Source organism: Xylaria bambusicola, assembly GCF_022495145.1.
Source record: "Xylaria bambusicola strain CBS 139988 unplaced genomic scaffold F5B22scaffold_40, whole genome shotgun sequence".
NCBI classification, from domain to species: Eukaryota; Fungi; Ascomycota; class Sordariomycetes; order Xylariales; family Xylariaceae; genus Xylaria; species Xylaria bambusicola.
In genome coordinates this window covers 242455-255679 of record NW_025953593.1, presented here as the reverse complement: position 1 = coordinate 255679, position 13225 = coordinate 242455, and the positions used below count along the sequence as shown (strand labels likewise).

Below are 13225 nucleotides of genomic sequence, written 5' to 3'. Positions count from 1 at the left end.
ATGCACTTGAGAAGCAAGTTGGATATCGCTGGTATGGGTATATTCGTTTACGAACCAGCAATCTCATCCCTTTCATCTTCCCACTCGTCTTCATCCATGTCCTCATTCAATGCCTCTTCGCCATCGCCAGCCAGTCCTTCACTGTCAATTTCATCCTCTTCCATCATCTCATCGAAGAGATCGCTGTTATTACCATTGAACTCATCATCATCTTCATCCCCGTCGCCCTTTGCACCGCCTTTCGCCCCGCTGGCTGCGCGTTCTTTCCGCTTCTTCTCCACATTAGCCTTTTGCTCCTTTCTCCTGGCTTCCTTTTCTTTTGCCCTAGTCTCCCATCGCTTATCTAGTTCTTGCACCTCTTGTCTAGATTTGTGAATGTGCTCGTGCCACATAACTTTTCCTGAGCACATGCCTTCTTCAACCTTTGTCATTCGTAACTTCATGCGCGGTCCGAGTTCAACCAGTTTGACTTTGCGTCGCTCTACCCTTTCATCGTCTTCGGCGTGATCGTCTCCATTTTCACGAGCGGCACGAGCCTTAGTAGAGACTTTCCGAGGTGCATCTTCCAAAACTTCAACCTCAGCATCGGTGTCCATTTCGCTTCCGCTGGTGGCATCTGTCATGTATCCTTCTCCGTTCTCACCACCAATCATGAAATCGGCAATATCCTCAAGCTTTCCGAGATTCGGCACACCTCCTTTCCGGCCATTTTTCCCGTTAAGAATTTTCTCGGCAGCATTAAGCCTCCGAAGTGGCCTAGAGATGCCAGCAGCTTTGGTAGTTATAGCATAGTGTCGGAAGTTTAGGACAAACGACCCATCGTTCTTGTCGGTGGCCGGTTCTCTATTTATTAGAAGCACGCGCCGTATTGACTTAAGAGGAGTCGTTTGTGGGTTTATACGTGGGAACATCGACTGGAAAATGGTAGTCGTAAGGGTTTCTAAGTGTTTAGGAACAGGGGTGTGAGTGTCTGAGTTGGGAGTAGAGATGTTATTCATTATGAGCTACAGCAAAGCAATTGGTAGGTTAGCGACCGGTATGGATGGAAGCAAGTGGGCATTATACTATCATACCAATGGGGGTGTGGTGTATTCCTTGCCACCACCTCTCGGATGTCTCTGGGCACGACGCACGTCTTTGCACAGAGAATATTTTTCAACTCGGAAATGCAGTGTTGGGCCTCTCGGGGTGGTAGCGACTCGCAAGTTTGTGTTGCCAGACTCGGATCGCGAGAATAGTAGGAGGTGAGTGACACCTAATGGCCCGGTCATAGTGACATAGTCTCGCAACCGATTTGCACGGCGCTCTTTCAGGCGGCTAGCGGTACCCGGTTCCATGACTTGACGAACATCTTTGGCCAACTGGCTGACACTAGAACCGACCTCGCCAGCGCCAATGCGAATGACCATGCTCTTGGGGTCTGAGGCCGCAGAACGGCCAGTCGGCGGTGCCTGGTGTTTGGGGTTTGCGGCGCCGACATGTGTGCGCTTTTTCGTACGTTGTTTCGCCATTGCTGAATTGGTGCGCCTCAAATCGCGCTTGGACAATAAACAGGGTGAGTTCGCAAAGACGATTTGCGTCTGTTCCTAATAGTAGCAGAGCAGGTTTTTAGAGCTCTCCCTGCGACTTCTTCCTAACCTAGGTAGTTGGGAAGGTACTCTGGAAAAAAACATGGACCAGATAATGATAAGATAGACTGATAGCCCCGCTGTGGGATCCGCTCTAGCGGTACGCTAGTTCGGTGCGGACAGGGCCTAGGACGACCTGCCAAGCACATTCAGCAGGCTTTAGTCGATTTTCATGTGAATATACCGAGTCCTTTAGTGCATGTCCACTTAAAAATCTTATCTACTGTAGCCCAACCTTATCTTATCCAACATTTTGTTGCGCTTACCTTTGCGACATCGTCACTTAAGGTATTGGTTATCGACTACCTACCTTTGCACAAAGCGCCCGACGCCCTCACTAAACGCTACCAATCGAATTGCATACAATCTGCACATTATAGAAACTGACATATCTCACGTTTTGTCTCCTATGGCACCGTCGGTAAAGAAACGAAAGGTGTCTCGATCCGAGACCCTCCAGAACGATCACGATGATAACTCTCAGGCTGGGACATCCTCTTCGCCTACCGAGTCTGCTACGCTAGTGGATGAGAGCCCGGCCGCCGGTGAACCTGAAGCCCCCAAAAAGACATTCAAGGAATTGGTACGATGTTATGCCCACTTCTGCAGTCGTCCATCAACTAATTCATTCGGTGGATCAGGGTCTTATCGACAGCTTATGCGATGCTTGTGCTTCGTTGAATTATACACATCCTACCCCTATCCAAGCGAAGGCCATCCCCGAAGCCCTCTCTGGCCGAGATATCATAGGCCTAGCCGAGACAGGCTCTGGAAAGAGTACGGTGTTTTAGGTTTCCTCAGTCCTCCATGGTCACTGACTTTTGCTTGACAGCGGCCGCCTTTGTACTCCCCATATTGCAGTCGCTTCTTGAGCGGCCTTCACCCCTATACGCCTTGATTTTAGCGCCCACCCGTGAATTGGCACAGCAGATTGGTCAGCAGGTTGATGCTCTTGGCGCCACAATCTCTGTCCGAAGCTGTACCATTGTTGGAGGGTAAGTTGTGACGGACTAGTTCCGATTCCGTGATTAGAAAGTCGTACGGTGTATGGGCTGTGAAGCCCTTCGAGGGCGTTTTCTCAAGGGGTATTTTGCTAATTCCTTGTTTATTAGTCTCGACATGGTTCAACAGGCGGTGGCATTGTCCAAACGCCCTCACATCGTAGTCGCTACGCCAGGAAGACTCCTCGATCATCTTGAAAAGACCAAAGGTTTTAAACTAAATTCTCTTAAATACCTCGTAATAGACGAAGGTGACAAGTTACTTGATATGGACTTCGGACCAGTCATAGACAAATTGCTCAAGTTTTTACCAAGGGAGAGTACGTATTACAAAGTTTCAGCATCACCTATAGGCAAGTGATAGGGTATGCTAGGATCGCTGACCTATGACCTAATTAGGACGAACTTTCCTCTTCTCTGCAACGATAAGCTCAAAGGTAGAATCATTACAAAGAGCCTCTCTACGAGACCCTGTCCGCGTTCAGGTGTCATCCAGTAGATACCAGACTGTATCAACATTAAAGCAAGTATGTTAATCCCCAGCTGGCCCATATTTTGGATTTGGATGCTGATCTGCTAACTTCCGTTTAGTACTACGTAAGTTTTGTGTGATATTACAACCTAGAAGATATGACTGGCTATTGGCTTTCTTATACTGGCACAAAAACGACTAACATTCACTTTCTGAAGCTATTCATACCCCAGGCGTTTAAAGATGTCTATCTGATATACTTGCTGTCCGAGTTTGCAGGGCGTACGATTTTAGTTTTCACCAGAACTGTCTTCGACGCCCAAAGAATCTCCATTATGATTAGACACCTTGGGTTCAAGGGCATCCCTCTTCACGGTACATGAACTGTTCTCTTTTTGCGGTTTCAATATCCCAAATTTCATCAAACTTTTGTTCTAGCAAAGAACACATTCGGCCTCTTATACTGACCCCAAAATAGGACAACTAAATCAATCGGCCCGTCTGGGGGCGTTGAACAAATTCAAAAGTGGTGCAAGAGATATCATGGTTGCAACAGATGTCGCAGGTACGAAACCCAATCCCACCATTATATTAGCCATTCTAACGATAAACAGCAAGAGGACTTGATATCTCTGGTGTGCAAGTGGTTTTGAATTATGACCGTTAGTAGTTTCCCTTCTTGTGGCGTCCGAAGCATAATTCTGCGTGCCCTTGTAGCTTCGACCAAATGTGAGAGATGTAATTAACATGATACCTCACAGTCCCTGGCGATAGTAAAACTTATATCCACAGGTAAAGACTTTATTCAACTTTATGCATTCCTTATTGACTAACGAAATCAGAGTTGGCCGTACGGCGCGTGCTGGACGGAGTGGAAGCTCCATTTCGATGTGTACGCAATATGATCTTGAGATCTATGCTCGTATCGAGGCTGCCTTGGGCAAAAAGTTACCAGAATACCCTGCACCTCGAGAAGAAGTTATGGTTTACCGCGAACGGGTCGAAGAAGCGCAAAGGCACTCTCGAAACGAGATGAAGAATCTGATGGATGACCGGGGAAACAAAGGGTCTGTCCTGAGCGGTCGTAAGGCCGGCCAAAGCGCTATGAAGAGACGTCGTGACAACATGGACGCTGAAGAAGGCTAAGACCTTGTATTATGGATGCATTGCAAACGAGACACATATCGAGAAAAATAGGCTCGTGCAAAGGAAGTGTTACGGATAAAAGTGGCATGGCTATGGTTTAAATAGCTAGATTGGACGGAAGAGATCTGGCATTTGACCACTTAATACTAAACTAAATTTTATTGAAAATGTAAACTTCGACCAGGCTGTATCCTCTGTGTGCTCAGACGGGCACGTAGTATGTGCTGTTTAGACAACAACTCCTAAGACAGGCCGTTATCTAATAGTTATCCTATTGCACAATCTCCATCTTTAGTTGATAAAACCTGTATACAGGAGTCCTCATTTGGTGGACGGGTTTGTTGCAATACTACCTAGGGGTTCCTAGCCACGTAGCCCCTTAGGATGCATGTATGTTTGCGGAACATCGTGATGCAAGCTGGAAGAGACACTTGCCCAAAAGTATGTTGAGTGCTACCTATTAGTACCACTGTCCCATAGATGTCTCAGATGTATGACACCTAATTAGAACGAGTAAGGGCGCCAACAGGCGAGAGCAATGAACCATGTCGACAGATCACAAGGATACTCTGGGGTAAAATACTCCGTTTGGCTCTGTTCGGAATGCCACCCTCCATGTCTCCCCAAACATACTCGGCCCCCCTGCCGGTAATAGTGTGAACTATCTATGCTTGCCAGTTTTTCCATCAAGCAGCGATTAGCATTCACTGAACATCAACAGTCAAACCGGGATTATGGAGACAGGTTGACTTAGGACTTCATGCCCTTACCCATATAATAAATACACTTGAGAGTTCGCAATAGTAGACACTTTCTCTTTTGGTGATGTCACACATGCTCTATCTTATAAGTGGTAGATAAATACTCTTTGTAAATGGGTTGGCTACAGCATCTCTCAGCAGTTTTACTGCTGGCTCTTGTTTCTCGGGTCTCTGGACTACTTGCATTTCCCGGCGCCGAAGGCTTCGGCCGGAATTCCGCTGGTGGAAGGACTGGCAGTGTATATCACGTTACAAATCTTAAGTACGTTGGATTAATCGCCTTAGGCGTGTAGCTCAGAGTGCAACAGTTGACAAGGTCCGAACATCCAGCGATCAGGGCTCCGGGTCGTTTCGAGATGCAGTCTCTAAGGCTAATCGCATCGTGGTCTTCGATGTAGGCGGCACAATCAACATCACTGATCGGGTGGTTGTCTCCAGTAAGCCCCTTCCTAACTGTTCAATCTCACCTGCAACGAACGTCTCAGACGGATTTTATATACGACATATTCTCAGTATCGCCAATATTTTGCCATGATAATGTGTTTTGACATTTCTTGAAGAGAACATCTACATCGCGGGACAAACGGCCCCAGGGCAAGGGATAACGATTTACGGAAATGGGCTTTCATGGTCGAATGCGAACGAAGAAATCGTACGCTATATCCGTTTCCGCATGGGCAGGTCGGGTGACTCGGGCAAAGACGGCATAACCATCGCCGATGGCCAGAACATGATTTTCGACCACGTCTCCGTGACTTGGGGCCGGGATGAGACCTTCTCAATCAATGGGAAGGTTACAAATGTGACGATCCAGGACTCAATCATTGGTCAGGGACTAGACACGCATAGCTGTGGTGGACTAATACAGACCGATGGCGGCGTGAGTCTCTTTAGGAACCTGTACATTGATAACAAGACGCGCAATCCGAAGGTAAAAGGGGTAAACGATTTCCAGAATAACGTAAGATTCGCCCCGGATTGACCATCTGATAGCCTGCCTATTTCTAACCTTGTTTACTAGGTTGTGTACAACTGGGGAGGTGGCGGCGGCTACATAGCCGGTGATTCTGCCGGCCCAAGTTACGCAAATATCATCAACAATTACTTCATCTCAGGCCCTACATCAAGTGTAGCGGCCTTCACACGAGGCAACGCCAATTTCCACGGATGTCAGTGTCTCCACAACGCTCCGAGATGTCTACAACGCTATTCAGATGGAATCTGACATTCACTAACTTACCTTCTTCTCTTAGACGTTTCCAACAATTTCCACGACTCCAACCGCAATGGCGTCCTCGACGGCACGGCTCTCTGCGCCCAGAAGATGTGTTACGGCGACATGGACGTCGTGAAGACCAAGTACACCTACCCCGGCCCGACGAAGCTGCGCAGCCCCCAGGAGGCCGTGACATACGTGCTCGCCAACGTCGGGACCACGTTTCCGGCGCGTGACGCCATAGACAAGATCCTCGTGGCCGAGGTGCAGAGCTGGGGGAGAAAAGGCCAGCTCATTAGCGACGAGAGGGCGAGTCCCATGTACGGCCCAGGATACATCGCCGGGGGCACGAAGCCGATCGACTCGGACGGCGACGGGATCCCGGACGCGTGGGAACAGGCTAATGGATTGAACCCTCGGGATGCGAGCGATGCTATGAGGATCAGTAGCTCTGGGTACGCCAATATCGAGGTATACGTGAACTCGCTGGTGCCGTCTTCGTAGCTTTCGGTGAGTATGAGTTGGACAGGACAGAAAAATCGGTAAAGGTAGCATGAACAGTGCCTCTCGGCCAATGCGGACTACTTCTAGCATGCTTTTCTTTTATCGTGTACACTATATGGAAAGTACGCTGCGCTACTGATGATCCCTCAACGATCAGACAGACCCTAGGAAGTCCTATCAATCAAGAGTGAAAACGCGAAAGGAACCCTAGTAATATATTCGCATTCAGGGCAAGCAATATAGCTCGCCTATGGGTAATGAACCAATGCGGCTGTCCTACCTCCTAGACACAGATATATACATATTTCGTCAATCTACACAAATATCCCGATATGGGCGGATTATGGATAGTAGGCATGCTCGAAGGTGAAGAGGCACGCAGCTGCCTCGAATATAAGTCAGACGGAGGGACGTCCATCCGCTTCGTGCCGCATTTCTCTATTGTCCAATGCCACCTCTGTCAAAAGTTGAGAACAGCGACAACGCGGCCGTAAGCGTCGAATACTACACCGACACACCTTTAAGCCACATATTTCAAAAGGGAGTAAACTCAGCGACTCTAACCCGGCACAGAAGAAGGCACAAGCTACCCAAAGATAACGCATGCAAACACAAGCCTGAACAGCCGAAAAGGCCGCGATAAGATGCCAAACCGAGATGCTGGAAAGTTTTGTTGGGCCGCAATCGTGGGATTGTGGCCGAAGTGAGAGAGGGCTAGCTAGCCAACCGGAACTGCTCTAACACTTGTCAACCAGAGAGGTTGCAAGAGGCGTGGGGTTTGTGGGGTTTATTAGTGAAAGCTCAGTCTTTGTTCCAGATATGGGCAATCAAGCAGAATCTTCTACCCTGCCTTACCTTTTTTGCGTCTTTTCTTCCCAAATTGCTTTCCACGCCGATGCTGGCTGTCATCGCACGACGCTCGGAGGCCTGCATTCGGCTTGTTATAATACGCCGTTTCGAAGGTGCTTTACATGTCACTCAATTGCACGATTGAGTTACCTCGTGTTGTCTATGTATTAGATGTACAGGGGTCTAGTGATTAGACGGTATACAACACCTGCAAAAAGTTCGCTGGTCGCTGGAGCTACGTGGTTTTCGAAGATATTCATCTATTCCGCTGATCCTAGCACAACATGATCCGTAGAAAGACAAATGATCTACCAACTAGATGGGAATGAGAACCAACAATAAGGAGTCATATGGGAAGAGATGGAGATGGTGGTCATAGTGACAACCGAGGCATAACAGAGGACGATAACGTGTCAGATGATCACATCAGTCTTCCTCATCATCGCCGCCGGTAGCGGCTGCTGCGACAGAAGTCTTACCGCTGGCGGGGACGTCAACACCGACTTTGGCCTTCGAGCTTGGCTCATCGGCATCATCGTCTTCTTCCTCTTCCTGATCACCATCTTCTTCCTCATCCTCCTCGCCGATCGCTGCTTCAACTTCTTCGTCGTCCAACTCCTCTTCCTCTTCGCCATCGTCGACAGCAGGGGCGCTTGCCGTCTTCTGCTTCTTCTTTGGGGGAGCGTCGGCTACAGGGATGACGGAGTGTTAGTCAGATATAATACCACCAGCATTGCAGAAGAACGCTGCGCTAGGATACCACTGCAAGGGAGAAGCAGAAGGACTGCATTGACTTACGCTGTACTCCGTTCTTCACTTCTGGCTCGCCTTCTTCGTCGTACTCTTCGTCCTCCTCTTCCGCGTCGTCATCATCATCGTCCTCTTCCTCCTCTCCGTCAGACACGCTAATTAAGAAGCCTATTAGTCAAAACGCTCATTGCCATTGCTATAGGCTTCACAAGAAAGCCTAAGAACACGTGGTTACAAAGCGCTAGCTCTCCCGTGGATATGACTTCGCCGGCGCATATACAGCGTTCTGGTGCGCAGTACGATGGAATTATCTGACCCTGGTCGAGCCAAAGGTCGCACGATAGTCGGAGAAGGTTGAGGAGACTACGAGAACTTACTACTCCTCTTCTTCCTCGCTTTCATCACTTGGGAGCGCAACGAGCTCCTCGTCCTCTTCCTCCTGCTTCCTCTTACGAGCACTCATTTTGGCGTAATCTTCGAGATAAGGGATGTCAAGCTGGTGGGATTCGGGTGACTAGGTAAGAGAAGTGAAGGGTGGACGCAATTGGGACTAGGAAATGCAGTATGGAAAGAAAAGATGGACGGAGGGAAGAGAGGATGGGCGGGAGCTGGGGAGGTAGGGGGGCTGTTTAGCTGTCGCGCCGGAGGAAGGCTGCTGGGGGGGGGGGAGTAGGGGACAGTGGGGGAGGTAAGCTGGACAGGTCAAGCTGGGGCTGGGGGCCTGGCACACTCAGGAACTGAGAGCAAGGAGGAGGGAAGAAAGAAAGAAAGGAGAATGGGAGCGGGGGGTGAGGTCAAGCAAAAGGGTGGAAGGGTGAGTGGACGAGGGACTGGAGCTTAGAGTAGAGCTCTACAGCTTGCTTTTTGGCTTTGGCTCTGGCTTTGCCTATCTGGCGCAATTGCTTATTACCTACCCTGACGTCTATGAGACCTACCGCCCAGTAACGTTCACCCGGCTACGCCGTGGGGCCCTACCTCGTAGAGGAGGAGAGAGAGGGAGGGTAGAGAGAAGGCTGGAGCAGCCCCGGGGTGAACGTCGTAGAAAGCTTGGGGGGGGAGGCGGAAGAGGAGGACGAGGAGTAGGTAGGTCGGCGGGAGGGAGTCGAGGGAGTGAGTGTGTGGGCAGGTGGGAGTGCGCACTGCGCTGCGTGTAAGTGAGTAGGCGTCATTCCGACCCGCAAATCTACCTGGCTAGGTACACTACCTATCTACCTAGTAGTTGAAAGCTCGACGGTTGTTGTAGCGGGATACCAGGCCCCAAGAATACCGAAGCCCATAAGCCATGATGTATATGTAAGTAGGTCTGATGTACTGGACGTCACTCCGGGCGCTGCAAGCAATGGCGCGGTACCTCGCATTACCTACATCTCCATCCTGCCCTACATGTGGATGAGGGAACGGGCGACGGGGGATGATGGACGATGGGTGGACCAAGCACCTACAGTAGCCTAAGTAAGGAGTCTGCATGTATCCAAGTTCCACTACCTACCTCCATAGGGTAGCAAGGTAGCTAGCGAGCTAGCAGAGGTGCAGAGGTGCAGAGCGAAGGTTGCTACGATCGGAGCCGGCTGGTCTTGGTAACTCGAAAGAAGCATAGGGGATAGAGGGGAAGCTCCAGTCTAAGCATGAAGAGGGCCTCGAGCGTGAGTGGAATGGTCGAATGGTGGAAATGGTTGGTCGGGAGAAGATTCGTGTAGCACCGTATATATTAATCAGAATCACTGTGTGTCTACTGTGCTGCACTGCTGCCTCGCTGCCTCTCGCCTCTGTCCATCTCCAGTGAGGTGAGTGAGTGTCCAGCCGCACCCCTGCCTGTGGTCTCTGTGTCTTCGTTCTCTTCTCTCCACGGGAGAGCTCGGTCCTCTTCCAAGTCCTGGTCCTGAGAGCTGGGTTGCTTCCAAGCTTACTCACACACGGCAGTACACTGACCCCTTGTCGAGGACGTCCGAACTTTGTACGCTTCTTGGACGCATTGTCCCGCCGCGGCATCCTTCTTTCTTCGTCTTGTGATTGCCTATTGCGTAGAGCCTAATATGAAGCTCGATCCTATCAATATGATCGGGTAGGCATCCAGTAGAGTTGTTATGCTCGGTGTATCATTATGTTAACATATATGGCTGTGGCAAGCTAGTAAGTACTTGCCAGAGCAGTCAACTAACAATGGGGGGAAATAGAATAAAAACAATAGGCAGAATGCGGCCCATGCTGACAGTCTGCAAAACCGCAACAGCTAAACTGTCCCCTTGCCCGGGTCTGCAAGGTCTACTGTTGTCTGAAACAGGACTATCGAAGATGAGGTTGGGGACTGTTCTGTTAATATGAGACTAGATTTTTTTTAGGGGTGGATGGATTGTAGCAACCCTCTTGTCTTCAGGTAAGGTAGTAGGTAGATCAACAAGAACAATGCCATAGCGGACGGTAGAATTGACCCTGCTGTGTTCGAGTTTGCTGCTGCATGGACCATGCTATAACTACAGTTGGTATGATACCTATTAGTCAGGTATCTAAATAATAAAACGGATTCGACGGACACGAAGCGACGCGATAATCAATCGCTGGAAGGATATCTAAGCATTCTGTGCTACCAGGTGAACGAATGGGAAGGTTATTTCCATCTCCTCTTCCGGGTTAATTGAGTCGTGGTCAACTCCAAGCCAGCGACATCGGCTGATTTTATCGACATTTGAACGGCGAGTCGGCGGGCATTTGATTGTCAAATACCTCCTACATGGGATAGTACGTTGGCAGAAACGGCCAACATGAATGTCTTATTAGTTGCGGCGACTGGTAGTTTGTAGCCGAGACAATTGCGCAGAATTGTCTCTTGGGTTGAACTTGACCTGGAACCGGCTCTAGCTTTCGGGCCGGTCAATGACCAGACCACATAACTGCCGGAGAAGCAAAGAAAATATGGCTAGCACTCGCGGTCTCTTGGAGTGGAGGCGAGAGGTAAGTGAGGCAGAATGGCTGAAGACTTCCATCTAGCTAGTCCCGAGAAAAGAGACGCATCCCTCTCCCTCTCCGGATGCTGGGAAATTACCACCGACAACAAGTAAAATTTCACTACCTAGGTACCTACATAGGTAGATTTGGAATGGTACTTAATGGATGTAGGTATACATACTATGTATGGACTTAGGTAGGTAGGCTAGAGTTGTACCTACTACCTTCACTGGGGTAGCATCCGTCACAATTTCGCGCCGCGACAAAGTACTGTATACTAGACACAGTGACATATCACTTCACACTATCCGCGTAGGTATGTCTTGGATAGCCCACAGGTAGGTATTGTAAATTGGCAACATATTACATGTTCTCGTGCGCTAGGTATGTGTATTCCTACAGCTGACTACCTAGGTAGGTATGCCTCTACAGCCAGTCAGTGCCTATGTTTGTTTGTATGAGGAGAAGGTAAATATTGTCATCTGCCTAGGTAAGAATTCATGTTGTAAGTTCACATACCTACCTAGGTTGTTTGCAAGAGTATGATAGCACGCATGCTTACACGCAGCAATGAACCACCCAGGTGGAGAGAGACCTGCATGTAAGTACCGTAGGCATATTCGAATTTAGGAAGATTGATTTTAGTAGGGCATCAACTTACCCCGTAGTCAGTAGGTTAGTACTTTGTATACATCTCTATGTAGGTAGCTAGGATGATTCCTCCACCTGTATTGTAACACAAAAATGATTGATGCTCTCTCCGAGCTCGCCATAGCGCAAACTCGCAGGAAGAAACCAGCAAGGTAGACTACCTAAGTAGGTAGGGCAATGACGTCGGACGGTGCACAGCATATGCAAGGGCAAGAGACATTCTGTCTCAATATCCGGGGTGCCTGACGAAGCGCGTCATATCAATAGATATTCACTGGGGATTTACTGCCATGGCGGACAGGGTGCCAGCCTACCTTGCCTTGACTCCTTCATTTGAGTGAACAAAGCTTCCTGTCTGGTTCTTTTCCTCTTCGGTGTAACACCAACCTGAATTGGCCAATCAAGACAGGTTGATACCTGAGCTGTGTCGCCAAGAAAAGGGCCAGAATCCTGTCGACTGTGGCCCGCAACCACCTCGCCGGAACTTGACGAGGGATTCTAGCTTCTCAGTAGTCTACATCTAGTGGCATAGACACCACAATGCCTGGCTAGCTGTTTGTACACCATGCTGTCTTTTGGAAGCCCAAATTGACCCATTGCTTGCGATTGCTAGGGCAGTAAGTAAGTTTGATTGATATTATCGCCGACCTCATGTACCTAGGTAGCGTCGTAGTAATTGAAGGTGCTAATTTGTGCCATCTATCAGTGCTGCTGTATGCGTGCATACCTTATGTTGAGGTAAAGAAACCTACAGAGAAACCATGGCACCTAGGTACACTCTACACATAAGGTAGACGAGCTGTTTGGAATAATAGGCATACTACTAGGTTGGTAAGTATACAGGGTATGTAAATGACTGCCCCATTCGAGGCTCGGTATATCCCTGGACTATATCTCACATACACACATACACCACTACCAAAATGCATATCATAGGCTGCTCAGTAGCAAGCATCTAGGATAAAGATTTGCTAGCCTCCTCCCAGTCAACTTTTTATCAAGGTTTGACCATCTTGGCTGGAGAGACAAAGGAGGCAGCAGATGGGTTGGGCCTTTAAATTTAAATAAGAAACAAGCGCAAATCTTCAACACCTCGAGTTGGAACGTCATTCACTTCATACTGATCTTTACCGATGTGGAGGTACGGAGGTCGAGGTCATACATAGTATATGCCCATCACTCTTGGTGTTGCTCTACCGTGCCAAGCCTGATGCATATTTGCGAGCGAAACCTACGTACCGTAGGCCATAACATTAATGGGATGCTTAGGTACGAGAAAACGTGCTTGATAGTGTGATAGGTAG

At 48.9% G+C, this 13225-nt stretch overlaps 5 protein-coding genes across 5 annotated transcripts; 2 read left to right on the top strand and 3 right to left on the bottom strand.

The window, feature by feature from the left end:
* Positions 1 to 47: 47 nt before the first annotated feature.
* On the bottom strand, positions 48 to 1511 carry F5B22DRAFT_649160 (Brix domain-containing protein; the record flags this gene model as incomplete). The annotated part of the gene is made up of 2 exons (XM_047979132.1): positions 48 to 1004; positions 1074 to 1511. 2 exons carry the CDS (start codon positions 1509 to 1511, stop codon positions 48 to 50), a joined length of 1395 nt encoding a protein of 464 aa, XP_047828292.1.
* Positions 1512 to 1863: 352 nt separating this feature from the next.
* Positions 1864 to 4513, top strand: F5B22DRAFT_617707 (DEAD-domain-containing protein). Its single transcript, XM_047975636.1, has 11 exons — positions 1864 to 2211; positions 2270 to 2405; positions 2461 to 2623; positions 2741 to 2949; positions 3029 to 3156; positions 3221 to 3226; positions 3320 to 3476; positions 3580 to 3666; positions 3716 to 3763; positions 3863 to 3893; positions 3944 to 4513. The coding sequence occupies exons 1-11, from the start codon at positions 2038 to 2040 to the stop codon at positions 4245 to 4247; spliced, it is 1443 nt and encodes a 480-aa protein (XP_047828291.1). The 5' UTR covers positions 1864 to 2037; the 3' UTR covers positions 4248 to 4513.
* Positions 4514 to 5121: 608 nt separating this feature from the next.
* F5B22DRAFT_649158 (fibronectin) lies at positions 5122 to 6728 on the top strand (the record flags this gene model as incomplete). The annotated part of the gene is made up of 5 exons (XM_047979131.1): positions 5122 to 5270; positions 5294 to 5445; positions 5569 to 5969; positions 6030 to 6177; positions 6262 to 6728. 5 exons carry the CDS (start codon positions 5122 to 5124, stop codon positions 6726 to 6728), a joined length of 1317 nt encoding a protein of 438 aa, XP_047828290.1.
* Positions 6729 to 6914: 186 nt separating this feature from the next.
* F5B22DRAFT_360678 (uncharacterized protein) lies at positions 6915 to 7440 on the bottom strand. The gene is made up of 2 exons (XM_047971070.1): positions 7247 to 7440; positions 6915 to 7185 (listed from the first exon to the last, which is right to left on the bottom strand). The coding sequence occupies exons 1-2, from the start codon at positions 7331 to 7333 to the stop codon at positions 7012 to 7014; spliced, it is 261 nt and encodes an 86-aa protein (XP_047828289.1). The 5' UTR covers positions 7334 to 7440; the 3' UTR covers positions 6915 to 7011.
* Positions 7441 to 7663: 223 nt separating this feature from the next.
* Positions 7664 to 9285, bottom strand: F5B22DRAFT_360568 (uncharacterized protein). Its single transcript, XM_047971069.1, has 4 exons — positions 9242 to 9285; positions 8705 to 8801; positions 8376 to 8482; positions 7664 to 8266 (listed from the first exon to the last, which is right to left on the bottom strand). Exons 2-4 carry the CDS (start codon positions 8788 to 8790, stop codon positions 8004 to 8006), a joined length of 456 nt encoding a protein of 151 aa, XP_047828288.1. The 5' UTR covers positions 8791 to 8801; positions 9242 to 9285; the 3' UTR covers positions 7664 to 8003.
* Between the last annotated feature and the right edge of the window lie 3940 nt (positions 9286 to 13225).

What these genes read in the sequence shown, in the direction of transcription:
- F5B22DRAFT_360568 (XM_047971069.1), bottom strand. Translation starts at nt 8,790, where the DNA reads ATGAGTGCTCGTAAGAGGAAGCAGGAGGAAGAGGACGAGGAGCTCGTT. An exon ending in AGCGAGGAAGAAGAGGAGTA is followed by an intron (nt 8,483 to 8,704) that starts GTAAGTTCTCGT and finishes CTTCTTAATTAG; the next exon opens with CGTGTCTGACGGAGAGGAGG. An exon ending in AGTGAAGAACGGAGTACAGC is followed by an intron (nt 8,267 to 8,375) that starts GTAAGTCAATGC and finishes TCATCCCTGTAG; the next exon opens with CCGACGCTCCCCCAAAGAAG.
- F5B22DRAFT_617707 (XM_047975636.1), top strand. Translation starts at nt 2,038, where the DNA reads ATGGCACCGTCGGTAAAGAAACGAAAGGTGTCTCGATCCGAGACCCTC. An exon ending in GGTTGCAACAGATGTCGCAG is followed by an intron (nt 3,667 to 3,715) that starts GTACGAAACCCA and finishes AACGATAAACAG; the next exon opens with CAAGAGGACTTGATATCTCT. An exon ending in AGTGGTTTTGAATTATGACC is followed by an intron (nt 3,764 to 3,862) that starts GTTAGTAGTTTC and finishes GATACCTCACAG; the next exon opens with TCCCTGGCGATAGTAAAACT.
- F5B22DRAFT_360678 (XM_047971070.1), bottom strand. Translation starts at nt 7,333, where the DNA reads ATGCGTTATCTTTGGGTAGCTTGTGCCTTCTTCTGTGCCGGGTTAGAG. An exon ending in TTGAAATATGTGGCTTAAAG is followed by an intron (nt 7,186 to 7,246) that starts GTGTGTCGGTGT and finishes AACTTTTGACAG; the next exon opens with AGGTGGCATTGGACAATAGA.